Raw genomic sequence first — 21,051 nt, forward strand, 5'->3', positions numbered from 1 at the left:
GAGGTGTCAAAGTTGGGGTAAAGTGCTTCGATGATCCAACATGGTTCCTTGAAGTAGATGTTGCCCCAAGGATGGAGTATGCAAATTATCGACTAGAGTCGAAATGAATCAAATGGTCTTTTTTATCGTTCAAATTGTTTCTTCACACTTCATGGATTCTATATAATTCATAGCAAAAGCGTCAGAAAAGAGAATATTCAAGGAAAAATTCTAAATATGAAATATATCATGATCACAAAAATGACTTTCCTTTCCTCTTTAATTTTGGCGTCCACCAAAAAATGAGTTTCAATTTCCCGCTTCAACTGTTTCTTTGATGCCGCAACTAGGGGAGAAACAACGTTGACATAACCTAATTTCTTGATGAAGGCCAATAGCTACTTCCAGGGCATGCATGACAAACCGTTCCCCTCGATAGAGAAAAAGGCTGGGGGGCAACTGTTATGGGTCACATAGACGACTCAATAAGGGAGGACCAAGTTTAAGTGATATTGAACACCACACAATAGAAAGAAAGACCTTCATAGTTTCGCGCATAGATGATCTCAACCTCTAGCTCATCACTTTCGTCTAGATCAATCAGATGATCCCAACACGACTCACCATGTTTCACATGAAGCAATTATAACCACCTTGTTATATAAAGAGAAGAAGACACCATTTTGTAGAAAATCCTAATCCATACATATTTTTCACTATTTCTTATTTGTTTTTATTGTTGATCTTGTAAGCACATCCACGTCTCCGTAGTGAAAAAAAGTGAATACTACATGGAAAGTCGAATCCCAATTGATATCACACTTCTTATCGCTAAACAAAATTATTCAATATATATAAATTGTATAATTAAGTACACAATAACATTGTAATTTGGATTTTGAGATGAAATAATTAAAAAAAAAAAAACTTATACATAATAAAAATGTTGTATGAGTTGATTCATACTACGTCATGGAACAGAATGCGTATTTTTCTGTTAAAAAAAGTATATATATAGAAGATGTAAGAAAGAAAGGGTTTGTATTGTTCGTAGGTAGTAGCGAGCAAGCTTCACCAACTAACTCATTCATTATCATTACTCTGACTTTTCTCGTTCTTCTCACCGCAACTTTCGGAAAATGGGTTGGACGATGCCGACAGTCGATGACTTCCTGGAGCAGTGCAAACAATCCGGCGATGCTGCCTACGCCGCCCTCCGATCCTTGCTTGACGGCCTTGACAATCCCCAAACACGTTCCCAAGCTCGGATCTTCCTTTCTCATCTTCAGAAGCGATTTCCCACCAAAGACTCTTGCGATCAATGCTTTCAGACCTACCACTTTCGTATTGAAGACATTTTATTAGATCAATACGAAGGTCTTTCTTTTCTCTCTTTTTTTATACTCGATTTACTATTATTATCGGTGTCACCGTGCCAGTGTCAGAGTCTACGCTTAAATTAATGTAGCTTTCTAATTTCTTAAATGAATGAATTTTCTATCAAATGCAGGGTACAAAGGGAGAAATAAATTGACTATGATGGTGATTCCTAGCATTTTTCTCCCCGAGGACTGGTCCTATACATTTTATGAAGGGATTAATAGGCATCCGGACTCCATTTTCAAGGACAGGACTGTTACTGAGTTAGGTTGTGGAAATGGATGGATATCCATTGCCATGGCTGAGAAGTGGTTGCCTTCCAAGGTTTCCTTCAACCAAAATGTGTTTTACCTCTTCAACTACTATCCATTTTCTCCGCTGACACGAATAATTTCTGCAGATCTATGGCCTTGATATCAATCCTAGAGCGATCAAAGTTTCCTGGATAAACCTATACTTGAATGCTTTAGATGAAGATGGCCAGCTCATCTATGACGAGGAGAAGAAAACTCTGTTGGATAGGGTAGAGTTTCACGAATCTGATCTTCTTTCCTATTGCAGAGATAATGGAATTCAACTTGAAAGAATTGTAGGGTGTATTCCTCAGGTAATTTCAGAACTATCACATGTACTCATGGATTATGCAGTTTGTTATGCTTGGAATGTTTATATGTATGCCATGAGTAAGTTTCTTTACAGTTTGAACCAATTTTCTCAAATGTTTAAACATTTAGGTATAATGGATACATGGTAAGGGTAACAGAGATTGAACTATAGATCACATGATCATAGAAGCTACAACTACAACGTCATATACTTAACTATCTGAAAAGCAAAAGCACACAGATGATTTTACGCCTAACAACTCTTGCAACATCCTATGGTCCGCTTCAAGATAACTTAATAATTTGCATGATCATGTGGGAAATCAGTGGGTCTTAGAACTTGGGCTTTAGGATACCTTTAGCCATTTCTCTAGTAGATGTGGGAACTCAACAAATGCCTTTTAGGTTCAAGTTTAAAGCGATTGACATATGGCATTTCATATCTAGAATTTTGTCTCGAGTGATGTTTATTTAAACACTTCTAGGGAAAATTGCACTCACCTCCCTTGAGGTCTCTCTAAATGACTATCAGACCCCCTCTCATTTTAAAATGAACATTGACCTCCCTTATTTTTCTCTCCAACTGATGCACATGCCCCTTTCAAGTTCTTGCTGTTCATGCTTTGTTAAGTGTCAACAGTGGATGATTATGGTCAATGTCCATTGATGCACATAACCAAGATTGGCAAGTCATGATAGCTTTGAAAGAATAGTACTGAGTCCCCACAGTACACATACTAGATTAGGGGTTAACACTTGGCTTGGCTTAGACCATTTACACAACCAAACCCAGCTCTAGGTATTTTTCCGATAAGAAATTTTTTAGCAATGCAATCTTCATATTAATATTTTTAATAAAATTTAACTATTTTGACATATTAATATATAAATCTTAATTTATGATTTTTTTAAAAAAATATTTATTAAAAAAATTTATAACTATATATTAAAACTATGTTAGTATATACAAATATTGTTTACTCTACATGATTATACACCCCCATACACACAATTTTTCTGTCCTTTATTGTAATTTTGTAAAAAACAAGTTAATTGTTTTTAGAAGGATAAAGTATTTTTATGATTGTAAACAAACACAAAATAGCTTGTGTTCATGATGTTTATCTAATGGTGTTTTAGCTTAATTATTTGATTAATATGCATCTTTGAGTAATTATTGTGGTTGGACCCCCTGCAGATTCTTAATCCAAATCCAGACGCAATGACTAAGATGATAACAGAAAATGCAAGCGAGGAATTTCTTCATTCTTTGAGTAATTATTGTGCACTTCAGGTAAATACAATCTTATCTTTTTAACATCATCAGCATTCTACTATTTAAGCTGTTGTTTCCTCAAAGATACTTTTTTGCTCTGGTCACTAACTTGTAGGTGGATGTATTCATATTCATTTGATGCTTTCTATGCATGAAGCTCAAAAAATATATTTTTTATTTAAGTATCACTTACAGTGTAACAATTATTCACTGGTCTTGATAGTTTTGAGCCTATTTATGACACATATACTACATTTTCATGTTCTTTTTTTATTTTGTTGCGCGTAGGGTTTTGTGGAGGACCAGTTTGGATTAGGCTTAATTGCTAGGGCAGTTGAAGAAGGGATATCAGTAATCAAACCAAATGGAATTATGATCTTTAATATGGGAGGCCGCCCAGGTCAAGCTGTCTGCAAACGATTGTTTGAGCGTCGGGGTTTTCGCATTACGAAACTTTGGCAAACAAAAATCATCCAGGCTAGTAATCATATGTTTTACTAATAATATTTCTCCAGTGGAAATGTAGTCTTATTGAGTTGTACTGTTACAGGCTGGCGACACAGATATTGCAGCCTTAGTTGAAATTGAGAAGAACAGCCCACACCGTTTTGAGTTCTTTATGGGACTCTCTGGGGAGCAGCCTATTTGTGCACGGACAGCTTGGGCTTATGGAAAGTCTGGGGGCAGCATTTCCCATGCTTTATCAGTTTACAGTTGTCAACTTCGTCAACCTAACCAGGTGGGGTGCTTTGCTAAAATCTTTCAATTCCTTACAAGAGTATTTGTTGCCCTGAAGGAATTTTGAAGCACAATGTAATTTGATACTTGCAGGTTAAAGTTATATTTGAGTTTCTAAAAAATGGATTTCAAGAGATCAGCAGCTCTCTAGATTTGTCTTTTGAGGATGATTCTGTTGCTGATGAGAAAATTCCTTTCCTTGCTTATCTTGCAAGCATTCTTAAAGATGATTCCCATTTTCCATATGAGCCACCTGCCGGAAGCAAGCGCTTCCGCAATCTCATTGCTGGATTTTTGAAGACTTATCATCATGTTCCACTCACTGCCAATGTAAGCAGAAACCAGTGCTATATAATATATACCCATGCTATACCATGGGTATACATCATCCTATGCATCTAGCATAAGATGATGTGTTATTCATTAGGTTTTATCTTTATTGAAAGGTCTTACTGTAAATATCTCCTGTTGGTAGTAGGTATGTCATAATTTAAGCATGGTTCTAAAATGCAGCCTAACAAAATTCCACGCACTAATGAATGAATAGGGTAGTGATATATGTGTTTCAAGAACAGTAGAAAAGTTAATATTAAGTAACAAAGTTACTTTTGTAATTTCCAAAACTTTCTTCTGGATATGGGTGGCACAATGTCATTAAATCAGGTCTATTATTTAAGAAATTCTGGTATTTTATTCACTAATCCCAAAAATTCCTACTGGCTTGGGTTAGTAAGTCAGGGAGTATATTTTGGAGGTTATTTTATTCTAAATAGGAATTCCTAAGAGATACAGACTGGAATTCTAAATAGGAGTATATTTTGTTACTCGATAGGTCTTCTAACTTGCATTACCAAAAATACGCCTCAGCTGTTGAATGGAATAATTTTTCCCCAAATCTTAATTTCATAATTATCAAAAACATTCTTCTTTCTGGGTTTATTACACTAGAGAGACCAAACCATATGCTGCATTTAACTCATTCTCCTTTCAATACTCCTCTTCTCCTTGTTAGAACCCTGTCCAGACTATTTCCATATGTCAGTAGGGCAAGTTGTCATATAAGTTATAGATCAATTCCTCTACAATCCTACATGCTCTTATGATTCTATATCTCTTAAATGTTAGTACAAATTCTATAAGAGAAGTAAGGATATGTTGGCTTTAGTTCAGGTGGAATTGTCTTTTAAAAAACTGATGTTATCCACAAACAAATAATAATAAAAAAAATTGAAATACAAATAAGTAGAAGAAAAACGGTTTTATTTCTTAATTGGTCTCTTGGTAGACTACAGAAGCTTCCCACTTAAAGTAGCCCCTTTCCATCATTCATTTGAATGGCACGGGAGAAATCTTTCTATTATTGGATGAACAACTTGCATTATGATTTATATCCGTACTTAAGTTTAATTCTGTTGATACACGTTACATTTAAGCCATTCTACTCAGGCTAGTGATTAGGAACTACATGCCCCTTATTATATTTGTTTTGTTCATATAATATACTACAATATTGACATCATCTTTTGAAATCCTGTGCAAGAATATTGTCATTTTTCCTTCAAGGAACGCAGCTATTGAGAATGCTCTTCGCTTGTTCTCACCTCGGCTTGCAATTGTTGATGAACATCTGACTCGACACCTACCTAGGCAGTGGTTAACATCTTTGGCGCTTGAGGTATGAATGTCATGCCTGTGGTTTTTTGTATTATCATGCAATTGTTATAATTTCCTATAGTATAGTATAATAGCAATTAAGTGACCTTCCTACTAATAGCTATATAATGTCTACCCCAAGCCTAACTGTAATTTTAGACATTTTCTTAACACAATCAAATTAATAGTTGTTGACACAGTACAGTACTGGAGAAAATCATATCATCACTTTTCAGTGTAAGGAATCCAATGTTTCAAAAGCATATATACCAAAACAACAGCAATCAGCTTTTTTTTACCATTAGGTGGGATCGGCTTCTTGGAGCAATCGACGTCACAAAAACCTATCATGTATTTGTCTTTAGTAACTTGTATATTTGTATTGTTGCAATTGTAGACTGGTTGGTTGGGGGAGAGACCAGGCTCTCGAATTCCTAGTGCACCCTTGTCTTTTTTATCCCTTTCTTTCTAATTTACATAATAAGTGAGTTGTATTCCTCTGTTTTGTGGATTGCTGGGAGTTATATCAATGATAAATAAATCTTTTCAGTGCATTTTATTTAATTTCCAATCAGTTTTATCAGATTGTTGCATGTACCTTAACAAGTTTTTATCTTTCTAGCAGAATATGGGAACTAATGGCTCTTTAGATGAGACAATAACGGTAATTGAAGCCCCTCGGCAATCAGACTTATTGATAGAACTAATAAAGAAATTGAAGCCTCAAGTGGTGGTGACCGGAATTGCTATTTTTGAGGCTGTTACTAGCTCAGCTTTTGTGCACCTCTTAGATACAACACGAGATGTTGGATCTCGTCTTTTCTTGGACATATCAGAACACTTTGAGCTATCCAGCCTTCCGGGATCAAATGGGGTCATGAAGTATCTTTCAGGAAGTCCTCTACCCTCTCATGCGGCAATTATTTGCGGACTGGTAAAGAACAAGGTAATATTCCATCTTAACTTATTGGCATACTTAGGTTGTGCCATAGGCTTCTTTTCTGGCTTGACTTTACTCAGTTTCTTATTAATGGCACTGACATACATGTTTTCCAGGTTTATCCAGATTTAGAAGTAGCTTTTGTCATTTCAGAAGAAGAGTCCCTCTTTAATGCACTGTCCAAAACTGTTGAGTTACTAGAAGGCAATACCGCATTAATCAGTCAGTACTATTATGGATGTATTTTTCACGAGCTTCTTGCTTTTCAGCTGGCCTGTCGGCGTGCACCTTCTGAGGTCTGTCTTCATGTCCTTTTCATTTTCCTTTAGGCTTGAAAACTAAAGTTGTTTTTAGTGTGTAGCACCTGCTCCTAATATTCACCAGTTTTTCATTTTCCTTTTAGTAATAATTAGATGGCATAATTGGAAAAAAATTAATTCTACTGAAAAGTCAAAATGACATTCATTTTGAAACAAATTTTCTTTGTTAAAGTGACGTTCATTTGAAACGGAGGTAGTATATCTTATGTATAGCTATTTATGAGATGACCATGAATTAGTTGTTTCCCATGGTTAGTTTTCTCATTACTCAAATTTAACCTTTGTCCTCCAGAGAAGCAGTGAAAATGTCAAATCAATTGATATGATAGGATTTGCGAAATCAGCCGTGTCCGTCCTTAATAATGCCGAGCTAGCAATTGATGAGGTGGAGAATGGTTCCCTGATCCACATGGACGTTGATCAAATCTTTTTGCCTGTTCCATCTCCTGTTAAGGCTGCTATTTTTGAAAGTTTTGCTCGACAAAACATGTCTGAGTCTGAAATTGATGTCACCACAAGCATAAAAACTTTCGTCAAAAGCAACTATGGGTTTCCAACAGATAGCCGTACAGAATTTATATATGCTGACAATTCAAAAGCAATTTTCAATAAACTGGTCCTCTGCTGCAATAAAGAAGGCGGCACCCTCTGTTTTCCAGCTGGATCAAATGGGAACTATGTTTCTTCTGCTACATTTTTGAAAGCTGACATAGTGACAGTTCCAACTGATGCCAGTGTAGGTTTTAAGTTCACAGAAAAGGCACTGACTGGAGTCCTTGGCACTGTGAAAAACCCATGGGTGTATATTTCTGGACCTACAATCAATCCCACTGGCTTAGTTTATAGCAACGAGGAGATAGGAGAGATTTTGGGCACCTGTGCTAGATTTGGTGCAAGAGTTATAATTGATACGTCATCCTCTGGTTTAGAATTTGACTGTAAAGGCTGGGGTGGCTGGGATTTGGAGGGGTGTTTGTCTAATCTGAATTCTTCAATCAAGCCATCATTCTGTGTGTCCCTTCTTGGAGGACTGTCTCTTAAGATGCTCAATGATGTTCTCAGGCTTGGGTTTCTTATTCTTAACCAGTCGGTTTTGGTTGACGCATTTCATAGTTATCCGGGATTAAGTAAACCTCATAGTACTGTTAGATATGCTACAAAGAAGTTGCTGGATCTTAGAGAGCAGAAATCATCAATTCTATCGGATGCTATTGTTGAACATACACAGATTTTGAGAAGTAGGTCTGCTCGCTTGAAGGAGGTAATATTTTTATCTGCTAAACATTTCTGTTTGAATTTCCTTTTAAATGGTTTGTTTTTTATCGTTGTAGTTTTTTCTTATTTTATTAAAAAAATGCTAAACAATTTTTTTGGGATATACTTCCCTAGGTACTTGAGAAGAATGGGTGGGACGTACTTGAATCGTGTGCTGGCGTATCTGTTGTGGCCAAACCCTCCGCCTATCTCAAAAAGACTATTAAGATAAAGTTGTCATCAAAAGGTGAAGTCAGCGAAGGAGATGCTGCTAAGGAAATAACGCTCGACGACTCAAATATTAGGAATGCCATTCTCGAAGCCACTGGTTTATGCATCAATAGTGGCTCTTGGACTGGAATTCCTGGATATTGTCGGTTCAATATTGCACTTGAAGAAAATGATTTCAAGAAAGCACTGGATTGTATACTAAAATTCAGAGAAGTTGCACTAGATTAAAACTGGCGTCAATGATGCAACACTTATACTTAAACGTTTGAGCTTCAGTGCATGCCTTTCGTTTTTTTAAGGAATAAGGCAAGTGTAGGCGTTTTGTTCCTCTTGTGCACGCAGTCCATTTATGATTTGTATGCTGTGCAATAACCATAGAATGGGAAGTTTCAGTTCATGAAATTTCCTCAATGACTGATGTTTGTGCACTCTAATTTTTGCTAAATTTTAGATATCATTTGTAATCCAAATAGCAATTATTTTATGACAATTTTAAATTAAACACTTTAATTATTAGACGTGTCATTTAATTTATTGCGGCATTTAAGAGAATGTTAAGGCATAATATAAATTTAAAACAAGCCTTCAAATTGATTTCAGCTGTTGCTTTGTGATTTTTTAATTACTTTGGGTACAATTTGATTAAAAGGAGTAGTGTTATATTGTAGTGCAAGCATTCAATTTTGTATTATTTCTGTACAAAGTGATTGCATGAAGAAAATTTAAAATTATTATAAATAAATAACAAGAAATAAAATAATAAAGGGAATTTCTGATTGTAAGGCAGGTGACAAATAAGTAATAGATGAGTATTGTGGGGAGTGTCATTTATAAATTCGTTTGGTTGGTTCACCTCCAAAAACTTCTGTGCAGCATAGATGAGAATTGGTGAAGGTGAACTGTAATCTTGTGGGTGCTATGACCTGTCTCTACAAAAACACACACACACACACACCTAGCCACCAATTGGTATTTTCCATAAACTTATAAGTTATGCTCCAACCAGCTCCAGCCAGTTGTTTTCTTCAAACTTATAAGTTATGCTCCAACCAGCTCCAGCCAGTTGTTTTCTTCACTCCCTGTTTTGTCATTGCATCCCTAACTCTGTCAACATCCTTCCATCTACCAGCCAAAGCATACATGTTAGCTAGCAACACGTAATTTCCAGAATTATGCGGTTCTATCTTGAACAGTTTAGCTGCAGCAAGTTCGCCGAGTTCCACTCGTTTATGAATGTTAGTAGCATTTAAAAGAGATCCATAAATTCCTGCATGGGGTTCCATTGGCATGCTTTGAATCAACTCCACAGCTTCTTCTAATCTACCAACTCGACCCAGCATATCAATCATACAAGCATAGTGGTCAACATCAGGGAATTTGATTGATTCAAAAACTTTTTGACCTTCTTCCAGTAATCCGGCATGACTGCATGCAGTTAGTATAGCAATATATGTTATGCGGTCCGGTTCAATTCCGTCTTTTTTCATTTTTGACAGTAGTTTGATGCACTCCAATCCTTGCCCATGCTCTGCAAACCCGGAAATCAATGTGTTATAGGAAACTAAATCTCTTGTTACCATTTCTTGAAATATCAATGCAGCATCTTCCATGCTCCCACATCTTGAGTACATGTAAATCAAAGAGTTGTATCCTGAAATGCTAATCCGGATGTTATTTTCTTTGAGGATGCTCAAAGCCCAATTACCCAAACTTAGTTCTCCAAGGTGTCCACAAGCAGAAAAAACACTCACCATGGTCACCTCATCTGGTTTTGAATCTTCACTAGAGATCATTTCCTCAAACAGTTTGATCGCCATGAATGACTCGCCGTTTTGAGTATAACCAGCAATCATTGAATTCCAAGAGACGGTATCTCGGTGTGGCATCTTATCAAAGAGGTGTCTTGCCAAAGATATATCCCCTACTCTTGCATGTGCAGAAATCATAGCATTCCATGGAACAGAACTCCTATACTTATACACACCCAATTGCTCAAAAATCTCTTGAGCTGCCTCAAGATTCCCGCATTTTGCATACATATCAAGAAGAGCTGTCTTGACAAAATAATTTGAGCGGACACTTATTCTGTTGTCTAGTTCTCTGACAATGAATTCTGAAAGACAAGGGTCACTAAGAGATGAACAAGATGATATGACAGTTACCCATGTTGTTTCGTCAGGTTCAACATTTCCCGAGCTAAGCATGTCATTGAACAATCTTACAGTCTCTTGTGGTGCTCTCCCCTGAGCATACCCTGATAGAATTGCATTCCATGATACCACACTTCTTTCCGGCATTTTGTCAAAATACATCCTTGCAGTCTTCAAATTCTTGTTCTTTGCATACCCGGAAATCATGGTGGTCCAAGTAATAACATTCCTTCTTATAGACTGCTGTTCACCCATAAGATAGAAAAGCTTACTGGCTTCATCTTCATCCCCGCACTTCCAGTATCCAGAGATCATCACATTCCAATCTGCAACTGTTCTATCAGTCATTTCATCAAACAGTTTCCTGGCAAACTCGATAGGTCCATACTTCGCATACATGGCCAAAATTCCATTTCGAACATAATGATCACGAGAATGTCCCGATTTGAGTAGATGAGGAAGAAAGAAGATGCTATCATTTCGAGCAGATTTAATCAAAAGCGCATAGAAAGATGCATCGGGGTTGATTTGATAGTGGTGCAGCATATGTTTGAAGAAAGAAAGTAGTAGTTGTGTGTGAGCACCAATTCGGGAATAATATTTGAGCATGCAGGTGAAGAGACGCAGGTCAGGGTGTGTTGCAAGATGAAAAATGTGGGAGGTGTAGGTTGAGGGTGCATGAAGGCGCGTGCAGTGGGTAAGGAGAAGCGCCACCAAGTGGTTTTGGTGGTGCAGGGATCGGTGGACCAGTTGTGCATGGAGTTGTCTTAAACGATGGAGATTGGTTATTTTACTGACTATGCTATTCTTGTTCAACGCTGACATGCCACTGCTTACTTTACTTTTCACTGGGCTGCCATTTCTCGCGCAGGTTTCAATGTTTCATCCATCTTCTCCATTCCCGCACCATGCATCATAGATCAAAGGTAATGAGTGAGTAGTTTAGATAGGTTATTTAAGTCACTAATGTGTTTGATAGGTAGTTTAGATCAACAATATGTTTTGAGAAAGTTAGGTTTTCATGCATTTACGTCATTTTCATTTTTACTGATTTGCAAGTTAATATAAAAACACACTTTCATATTTGATCAAATTGTTTTCTTAGAAATAGGAAAAAAATGCATTTCTATATTTGGTCTGTCTATATTGTTTGTCTTGATTTTCATTGTGTTTCATTTGTGTTTGATTTTTTCTACTATGTAATGCGTGTGTGGTTTAATTATAGACATTATGGCTGATAGATCGAGGCTTGACAGAGTGTCGTATCATGTAGGGGTGTTCAAAACCAAACCGGTCCAATAGAAAACCGCAAAACCGAACCGAACCAAACCGAAACCGCAAAAAACCACATTTGGTTTGGATGTGTTTGGGCCATTTTTTAACAAACCGCACGGTTCGGTTCGGTTTGCGGTTTGTATTTTACAAACCAAACCAAACCAAACCAAACCGCATTATGCTACAACTCCCAAACTTCAATTAACTTATATCCAACCCAAACTTAAACCTATTATGCCTTAACCTTACAATTACAAATGATTTTCTTTTCCTCACACTTAAAGTTTCAGTTTAAGTCTTCTTAAATCTCTCCTAGCGGTATTGCGTCTTCTTCTCATCTTCTTTTTAAAGTACATATGATCTCCTCTTTTCTAGTCTTTTATTTTGTATGTTCTCTCTTGGAATTACGTTTTTAATGTTCCTCTTCTTATCCAATCTCTCATCTCTTATGCTCTTTCTTTTTCATCTTCTTTAATTTTTCATCTCCTCTTTTTTTCTATTTCATTATAATGCTTTTTTATATTGTTTTATGCTACTATTTTATGATTTTTATTCCACTTTTATCTAATTTTATTTTTGTATATTAAATGGAAAGTTGTTATCCAAATATGATGAATTTTATTGTTATTTGATAACACATAAATGACTAAATACAAAGTTATGTTGTCATCTATATATGTATGTATGGCTCAATAAATTTTTGTAAAAAAACCGAACCAACCGAACCAATCCAAACCGCATTAGTTTGGTTTGGTTTGGTTCGGTTTTATTTCTAAAAGCCAACCGAACCAAACCGAACCGCACACTTTTTTCTCTTGCGGTTCGGATGATTTTTTTACGTAAAAACCGCCCAAACCGCACCGCGAACACCCATCATGCATCAATTCGTAGGAAAAGAACCTGACTCTTGCAAGCATCAGTGGCTTCTAGTTCTTTTGATGCGATGACGTCAACTTCTAGGATTCATGCATCTTCGACTTCGTCTTCCTAGAGGAGGTAGGTGTCACATCTTGATGCATCGGAAGCTCAATCAGTCTAGGTTGAGCCGCCCCAAGTTGATGTCGTTTCTGAGGGGTTTGGAGGAGATCCGTATGACTTATCCTCGTTGGCTCTATATTCGAAACACGTTGCGAAGAATGTGTGGGATGTAACGCCCCAAATTTTCCATTATTTAATTTATTGAATTTTAAATTTCTTTTACTTATTTAACTCGGTGATAAATTTTTATTTTATTTTTTACGATTTATTTGGAAATTAAGGAGTTATAAGATTATTGTTTAATTAAAGTAATAAAAATATAGGAATTGTAAGTTATGGGGGTGAAATTAGAACTCTAATTGAATTTGAGTCATAAGGAGTAAGAGCCTAATATTTAAAGGAGAGTTGAAAATTAAAAAAAAATACTATTAGGTCATTTAAATAGATTAAGTGAGGGGAGTGAGAGTTTGTCTGATACGTAAAAGAGGAAAAGAGAGAAAGATGCAACAAACCCTAAAGAGCTATAGGAAGGAGAAACCATAAGACCTTGGATTTTGCTGCTGAAAATTAAGGTAAGGGGGAGAATTACTCAAATGTTGATGTCAATTGGATGAAGGGTATTGAAGGATCCTCACTCTCCTCTAATTTTGGTGTTGTTTTCGTATGCGACTAATGTTTGGCTGCTGTTTTGATGTGTTTGATGAGTTAATTTATTGTGATAGAATATTATGAAGAGTTAAATAATATTCTATATGTTTGTATAATTATTTCTGGTTGATGTTGAGACGTGTAATTCTGAGTGAGAACTATTGTGGTTGACTTGTATGTTGTTGTGTACGATTCGAAATGGAACCAATAATATTGTTTCATCTGTATGTCATGCATCATGTGTCATGTTGAGAACTGCCGAAAATCCTTGATCCACAAGCGGGGATCAGTGATGAGTTTGAGTTTAAAGAGGAACCGGGTTTGAAGAGGGACCACACTTAGTGGATGAATATCAGTAACAAAAATTAGATTTCCACGAAATAGTACCACACGCATTGAGTCATGATTGTTGGTCACATTGCATACATAAAAGACTAATCTTCTAACAAGTGATATCAGAGTCTAACTCTTGTTAAAGACTAATCTTTTCAGGAGGAAAAATGACTTCAAGTCATCACTAAACAAACCCCATCCTTTAATGGAGCCCATCCTTTAATGGAGAAGGATATAGTTTATGGAAAGAGAAAATGAATCTTTTCACTGAAAGGATGGATAATGGTATTTGAAGGTTGTGAAAGAAGATTTATTTATTCCTACACACGATGTCAATGGTGTTGTAGTGGACAAATCTAAAAAGGATTGGATAAAAGATGATAAAGAAAATGTGCAGTACAGTTTGAAGGGAAATTTTTTCATTACCACCTCTCTCTTGGTCTTGATGAATTTTTTGCGAGTTTCTCATCGTGAAACTGCAAAAAAATGTGGGACATCCTCCAAATTACCCATGAAGGAACTAATTGGGCACATTAACTCACGTGTTTGAAAATTTTAAAATGAAACCTGAAGAGAACATAAATCAAATACAAACATGGTTTACCTATATTGTGAGTCATATGAGAATTTTGGAAAAAAATTTTAAAAGCGGAATTGGTTGTGAAAATCTTATATACCTAAACCAGAGTTGGTAACCTAAAGTCACTATGATTTATGAATCTATGGATTTAGCAACCATGGACGCACACACTCTTTTTGGTAAATTGTAGGAACATGAGATGGAGATAAAAAAACTTGCTGATGATGAATAAAATGACAAGAAGAAGAGGAAAATCATTGCACTCAAGGATACTAACATTAAAGATATGGAATTAGAATATGAATGTTTTTAGAGTGAGATTAACATATACATGAAACTCATGTTTAAAAAAATCATGGAGTTTTTAAGGCATCAATTTTTTTCCAAGTTGCCCAGAGAAAAATGAAGAAAGATATATACTTCTTCATTCCTACATGCCAACAATGCAGAAAGGAAGGGCACATAAGACCGAAATGCCCTCAAAATCAAAGAATCTCCAAGAAACAACAAAAAGAAGTTAAGGTAGCCTACATATTTTGGGATGACAATGATGTGGAATCCTCTAACAAGGAAGAAGCAAATATGTGTCTCATGATAAATCATGAAGAAGATGATGTAACCTCTTATTTATCAATACTTGTTTCACATATGTAAAAAGCTAATTAAAGAAACAAGTAAATTATAACAAACTGGTTCTACCTCCAAAGACATTATTTCTTCCTTTAAATTGAAAAATATATACTTATTGGAAGAAATAAAATGGCATAAAGAAAGACAAGATGATCTAATTCACGACTCATCCTCTTCTTAAAAATTCTTAGATAAATCAATCAAGTGTGATCAATATGACATTTTGAAAAATAAAATTGATGATGTTCAAAACATACTTGATAAATTCACTAAAGGAAGAGACAAGTTGAATATTTTGTTAGGTAACCTAATGGCGTCTTGCAATAAGGATGATTTGGGTTATGAACCTAATAACAAAAGTAAAAGCTTTAACAATATTTGTAATGCCCATCCAAACATCTAAGTGCAAAATCCAAAAATGAAATTACTGTAATAAAGATGCCCATATTGCTATGCTTTATTTTACTAAAAAGAGTCATGAAAGCAAACAAGGATATCCTCCCTCGCCTTTCTATAAAGAGAGTTGTGAATGTAAAAAGAGGAATATGTATGCTTATAACATGTATTTCACTAACATCAAAAGATCCAAAGAGATTTGGATACGAAAGGTTGAAAAGTCGAATTGTGATGTAAATGTGCTTGGCAACTTGAATTCAAAAGTTGATATCGACTAATGCTCTTCAAGTCATACTACTGAAGAAATAAATATGTTCTCCTGTTTCACTCTTACAAGTAGAAAAAATCGTTTGGTAAGAGCCCTGATCTTTCCTTTAAGTTGTTCTTTTGACTAAAATTTTATTGCACAATTTACTTTTAAGTAAGTTATATGACAAAGGTAATAATGTATATTTTATATACATGGTATTTAAAAACCTTGAAATAAAATCCTTTTAAAAATCCTTTTTGAAAATACCATGACCATAAAATAAATCATACATATTACCTTTGTTGAACCAACCCTTAGTAGGTAGATGTATAGGTTGTTAATTGTGTAGGTATCCCTGAAAGAACATCATTAGAAGATGATGATCAAGGGAAAAAAGACAAGAGGAAGTCCAAAGTCCAAATGGAGAGACTAAAGTTGAATAAGTCAACTTAGAGAATCAAAGTCTATTAAAATATTAGTGAACCACTAAGGACCATCCCATTTAGAGTGTTGATATTTCTAAAGGAATTACATCTCAACACTCCCTTAACAAGGTATATAACCTTTTGGCTTTTGTTTTAAAAATTGAGCCAAAGGGAATTAATGAAGCTATCATCAAATAACATTAATATCTTGTTATGTAAGAAAGATTAAATCTATCTGAGAAAAATAAAGTTTTGGAACTCATTCCCAAAGCTTTCACTAATCAAGTGTCTGGTACCCGTTGGGTCTTTCGCAACAAGTTGGACGGAGATGACAATGTTTTAAAAAATAAATCCAGACTTATTGCGAAACGTTACAATCAATAGAAAGGGATAGATTTTTGTGAAACCTATGTCCTTGTAGCTTGACTAGAATCCATAAAGATGTTTCTAGCTTTCTCATGAATTATATTTTCTTAAACTCTTCCAAATGTATGTAAATAGTGCATTTTTTAAACAGTTACATCCATAAGGAAGTGCTTGTTGATCATCCTCCCGATTTTATGAAAATTTTCTTATTGATGTTTTCAAAATGAAAAGGGCTCTCTACGATCTAAAACAAGCTCTTAGAGACTTGTTTTCAAGAATAAAACAAACATATCACATATATCACATTTAAGCTTATTTTTCCACCTTTTTGATTATGCTGATGGGAGAGAAGTATACTCTTTACTCATATGAGGTGGAATTTAACCACTTCAAACTTTATCTCTGTTTTTTTTAATTTTATCACCACTTTGATTGATTCTTGTCATCATTAAAAAGAGGGAGAATTTGGATCAATGTGCTTGTAGGTATGAAGTTAACAATCCCACTAACAACATTCCTAGTGTTTTGATGCGGACAACACTAATGGTTGCTGAAGTTAGTGGTAATATCTTTCCAACTCTTTGATGGTGTTGATTAACTTGAAGAAATCTCAAGCCTCATCAAGTAAGAGATTCAAGGTTCTAATGAAGAGCTTGTATGATCAGTGTATTTGACAAAGGAAATTGAAACCTCATAATTTTGAAAGAAAGAAAAATGTGAAAGCTCGTCCGGTTGTGTCTTTTTGAGTGACCAAAGTTTTGTGAAAGTCGGAGAGTAACACCTAAGATACTAAGGCATCACACGCAAACATACTCACGCGCGCACACAAAAAACAATTTTTGAAGCCTCTCTTTACCTAACAAAAACACAAAAAAGTTTTTAAGACCTATTTAGTAAATTTAGGGTCTGTGTAATTGATTGGGAGATGCAATCAATTAGAATACTATTCTAACCGATTAGGTGAATCTTAATCCATTATATAATGGATTATAGCAATATTTTATTGATTGGTAGTGATTTCCAATTTGGGCAGCTATAATTGACTACTACAAGTACCTAATCAATTAGGTCATTTACTTAACTAATGAATTGCTTCCATTTTGAGCCAATTTTTTTCCTATATAAAAGAGACTTTTCCTCACTTCAATTTTCACCAGAATTCAGGATTTCTCTAATTCTTCTCTCTCTCTCTCTCTCTCTCTCTCTCTCTCTCTCTCTCTCTCTCTCTCTCTCTCTATTTAAGCTAGTGTAAAATATCTCGATTTACTTGTATCAAAGGTTCGTGGGCATCAATTGTAAAAACTCAATATCATAATGAAATCTCCAAAAGATCTCTCGTAAACAGAGCTAAGTCAACATTTGACCGAACTTAAATAATTTTCCGGTGTCATCTCTCTAACACTTATCTTTTAATTTCTGATATTTACTTTACCGTTTTTATTTTCTACTACTTTTTGTTATAATACTAACAATTTACTACTTAAGTATTAAAACTTCAAAATTAATGGCAAAATTTGAATACCACAATTCACTCTCTTTTGTGCATGAAGTCACCTATCGAACATATTTTACACAATCTTTAGAGACGTGCCTTAGTTGTAAGTGTTGTAGAATTTGAAAATATAGAACCTGAATATTTAACAGCATCAACCATGATAAAGCATAAATCCTTAAGATTGTTGTAGAATTTGATCACCCATGTAGATTGATTCCATTTTCTTGTAATCATTGATCTTTGACCTACAAAATAATAAACAATTATATAAATCTGAGGCGTGTAAAAACACTGTCCTTAATGATTTATCCGCCTCATAAGCGCAAATCCCCCAGGATTCAACAGGTTCTTCCCAGATTCTCATTATAAATCTGAGGTATCAGAACAACAAGAAATACTCTTTGAGATGACCGGAAGATGTAATCCAAAAACAAAAAAGCAAAAAAAGAAAAAGAAAAAGAAGAATAAAAGAGGTTTTGTTAGATTATCACATTAAGATATTTTATTTTTTCTACTATAGGTAAAAGGAAGAGAGTAGATGTATATATACATATAAAAGAATAGTATTTAATGACTTGGACTAAGTCAAATCAATATTATAATAAACTCATTATGGACCACATTAATTTTTGCTTTAAATTATAAATAAAATGATAATAATAGTAATTTTCTTTCAAAATATTTTATCTTATTTTTCACTTAAAATTAAGACAAAAATAAACTTGACTTAAATACACTTTTAGTCTCTCTTAATTCTGAGGTCTTAAATAAAATGAAACCCTTTTTAGTCATCTGAACCACAAGACAACCATGAAACTTTATACAACAATTTATATATAAAATCAAGCGGAATTTACATCACATAACTATGGATTCATATATTTTGTAAAACATTGGCCCGAAGGAATTGAATATTATTCATTCCATTCAAAATATAATATTACCAGTTTCATGATCATGTCTATATTCACGTACCTTTAAGTAATGCTATTTAATGACCATGTCTCTAAATATTGTGTTTTTTTTGTTTAGAAATTCTACTGTGACACCATGGATTAGTGATTGAAAATTTTGAAGCAACTGATTTTGAGGTGTTTAGTTTTTATGATGTGATTTTTGCTGTGTATAGTTTTGCTACTAAACTGACATGGTCATTGTTTATGGTAATATACAATACTGTTATGCTTTGGGAAACTTGTAATATATGAACGCATAATTATTTGGGAAACTTGTAATATGTGAGTCAAGTACCCAGAATCCCACCACCATGACAACCGCTTCCACTTCCACTCCTCCAAGTACCACCAGGAATCCCACCACCACCGCTTCCACTAGCTTCCACGAGAAAGGGAAAGTATATCCAAAGTGAATAAGAAAAGAGAGGAGGTGAAGAAATTGTGTTTTAATGAAGTTAGAGTTGCAACAAACAGTTTTAAACCGACTAGAGTTGTCGGTCAGGAGGTTTTTGGCAATGTAGTAGCTATAAAGCGATTTGACCCAAAAGGTGAGCAAGGAACCCTGGTAAAATGTTTTTACACGTGGGCACGTCTAATCATATTAATTCCATGTTTGTGTTGTGTAAAAATGTTCTTTTACCCTATCATCAATGATAGTTATGAAATCAGTTGTTTTCACCTCATAACTTTTAAGATAAGGAAAAAAAACACGAATCCGGATCTGCTCCAGTTTTCAAATAGTCCAGTTATCCATTTTCGTTACCAATCTTTGGACACATGGCAATTAAACTTTCAATGGTTCAGATTAAATATGGTAAAATTATGTATTTTTTAATAAAATAAATAAAATTCCATTTTCACAACATCTTTCTAATACTTGACCTAACACAACCAACTGCTTCTCCCTTCACTCTCCACTCGTCGCCGTACTATTACAAGTTTACACCTCTCGCCGTCATACTCTTACGGTTGTCCTCCATTGATTATGTTCATTCAACATATATTGCATACATGGAAAAACCAATAATCTAATGGCAAGGATTTTTAAATCTAAAAATCAACAATTGTCGTTAAGCTTGTCGTTGCGACGACGGAGCTCTCCACAAAACGCACCTTAGTTTGATTCTGTAATTTCCCCTAAAAAAAATTTTGGTAAATCTTTGCGATTTGCGAAGTGTAAAGAGAAAGTTTTTGAACAAATATGAACGGTGCATCAACCTCGTTGAAATTAGACAATGGTGAGTAGATCTTCGAATTGGCTTGTATGGCGGTTGCGACGAACGGTGGTGAAAGATCCAAACAAAGAATATGATGAACAGTAGTGTGGATTTATAAAAGAGAAAACTGTGTGAATGGAAAGTGAAAGAGATGAAGCAAGTTGAAAGAGAAACGTATTTTCTATTGTTTTATAAATTAATTATAAATATTAATTTTAAATTTTCAATCTGAACCATTAATTTTTTGACTAACCACGTGTTGTGCATCCGAAAAGGTAACCGAAAAACTGGATATATGCCTAACCGGAGCAGATCCAGACTCAAAAAACACACACTCCTAACAACGTTCTTGTAAACTAATTAATGCAGAAAATATATCAAATTTAAAATCTATGAAAATCTCCATGGAGGAAGAAAAGTTCAAGTGTATGACTAGTGCTTTATCAAAAGGAAAGAAATTATACCAGTAGTTTAGTGCCGTGGTCACCCTGTCGTGTTCTTGAACTGTCTCTTTCTGATCTTGAAATCACCTTTGCCCATATCATATCTTCTTCATGTAGGGCCTTAGAGCTGCATGTTTATCGTTCTATAATAACTTTAGCTATTGTTTACACTATTTTATTTTCATTTTTACAAAATATAAGAAATAATAAAAAAAACTTGTGTTATTTATAGTTTTGAAAATATTTTCAAAAAACTGTCCGAAAATAAAAACAATTTTTTTTACCTAATTTTATTTTACTATTTTTTTAAAATTATTTTAAAAAATATATAATCATTAACTACCAATTTTTTCCACAATGGTACGATATTTTAATGACTTTCCGTTTGAGGTCGGAATATCGGGTAGTGCTGAAGTCATTTTGCACATGGTATTAAAGCAAATGATATGAAGATGATTTTTTGACTACATGTTCACAATAGATTTCTCGAATGTTTCAACATGATAGATCGACAACCCTTCCACACTAGATAA

The 21,051-nt window shown here is 34.7% G+C and overlaps 2 protein-coding genes across 4 annotated transcripts; one reads left to right on the forward strand and one right to left on the reverse strand.

The window, feature by feature from the left end:
* Window positions 1-1,005: 1,005 nt before the first annotated feature.
* On the forward strand, window positions 1,006-8,886 carry LOC131640840 (methionine S-methyltransferase). Of its 2 annotated transcripts, none has more exons than XM_058911215.1 (12): window positions 1,006-1,356; window positions 1,490-1,683; window positions 1,760-1,966; window positions 3,163-3,258; window positions 3,529-3,717; window positions 3,791-3,979; window positions 4,072-4,308; window positions 5,519-5,653; window positions 6,254-6,577; window positions 6,688-6,867; window positions 7,184-8,152; window positions 8,281-8,886. In XM_058911215.1, the coding sequence occupies exons 1-12, from the start codon at window positions 1,119-1,121 to the stop codon at window positions 8,602-8,604; spliced, it is 3,282 nt and encodes a 1,093-aa protein (XP_058767198.1). In that variant the 5' UTR covers window positions 1,006-1,118; the 3' UTR covers window positions 8,605-8,886. The 2 variants fall into 2 exon arrangements, with proteins under 2 accessions (XP_058767198.1, XP_058767199.1); XM_058911216.1 differs by having other exon boundaries at window positions 6,257-6,577.
* A 259-nt stretch (window positions 8,887-9,145) lies between these two features.
* On the reverse strand, window positions 9,146-20,693 carry LOC131640842 (pentatricopeptide repeat-containing protein At1g14470). 2 transcript variants are annotated; one of them, XM_058911219.1, is made up of 3 exons: window positions 20,540-20,693; window positions 18,037-18,147; window positions 9,146-11,416 (listed from the first exon to the last, which is right to left on the reverse strand). In XM_058911219.1, the coding sequence occupies exon 3, from the start codon at window positions 11,349-11,351 to the stop codon at window positions 9,408-9,410; it is 1,944 nt and encodes a 647-aa protein (XP_058767202.1). In that variant the 5' UTR covers window positions 11,352-11,416; window positions 18,037-18,147; window positions 20,540-20,693; the 3' UTR covers window positions 9,146-9,407. The 2 variants fall into 2 exon arrangements, with proteins under 2 accessions (XP_058767202.1, XP_058767201.1); XM_058911218.1 differs by having other exon boundaries at window positions 9,146-18,147; window positions 19,154-20,693.
* Window positions 20,694-21,051: the final 358 nt, after the last annotated feature.

Source organism: Vicia villosa, unplaced genomic scaffold, assembly GCF_029867415.1.
Source record: "Vicia villosa cultivar HV-30 ecotype Madison, WI unplaced genomic scaffold, Vvil1.0 ctg.003335F_1_1, whole genome shotgun sequence".
Taxonomy (NCBI): Eukaryota; Viridiplantae; Streptophyta; class Magnoliopsida; order Fabales; family Fabaceae; genus Vicia; species Vicia villosa.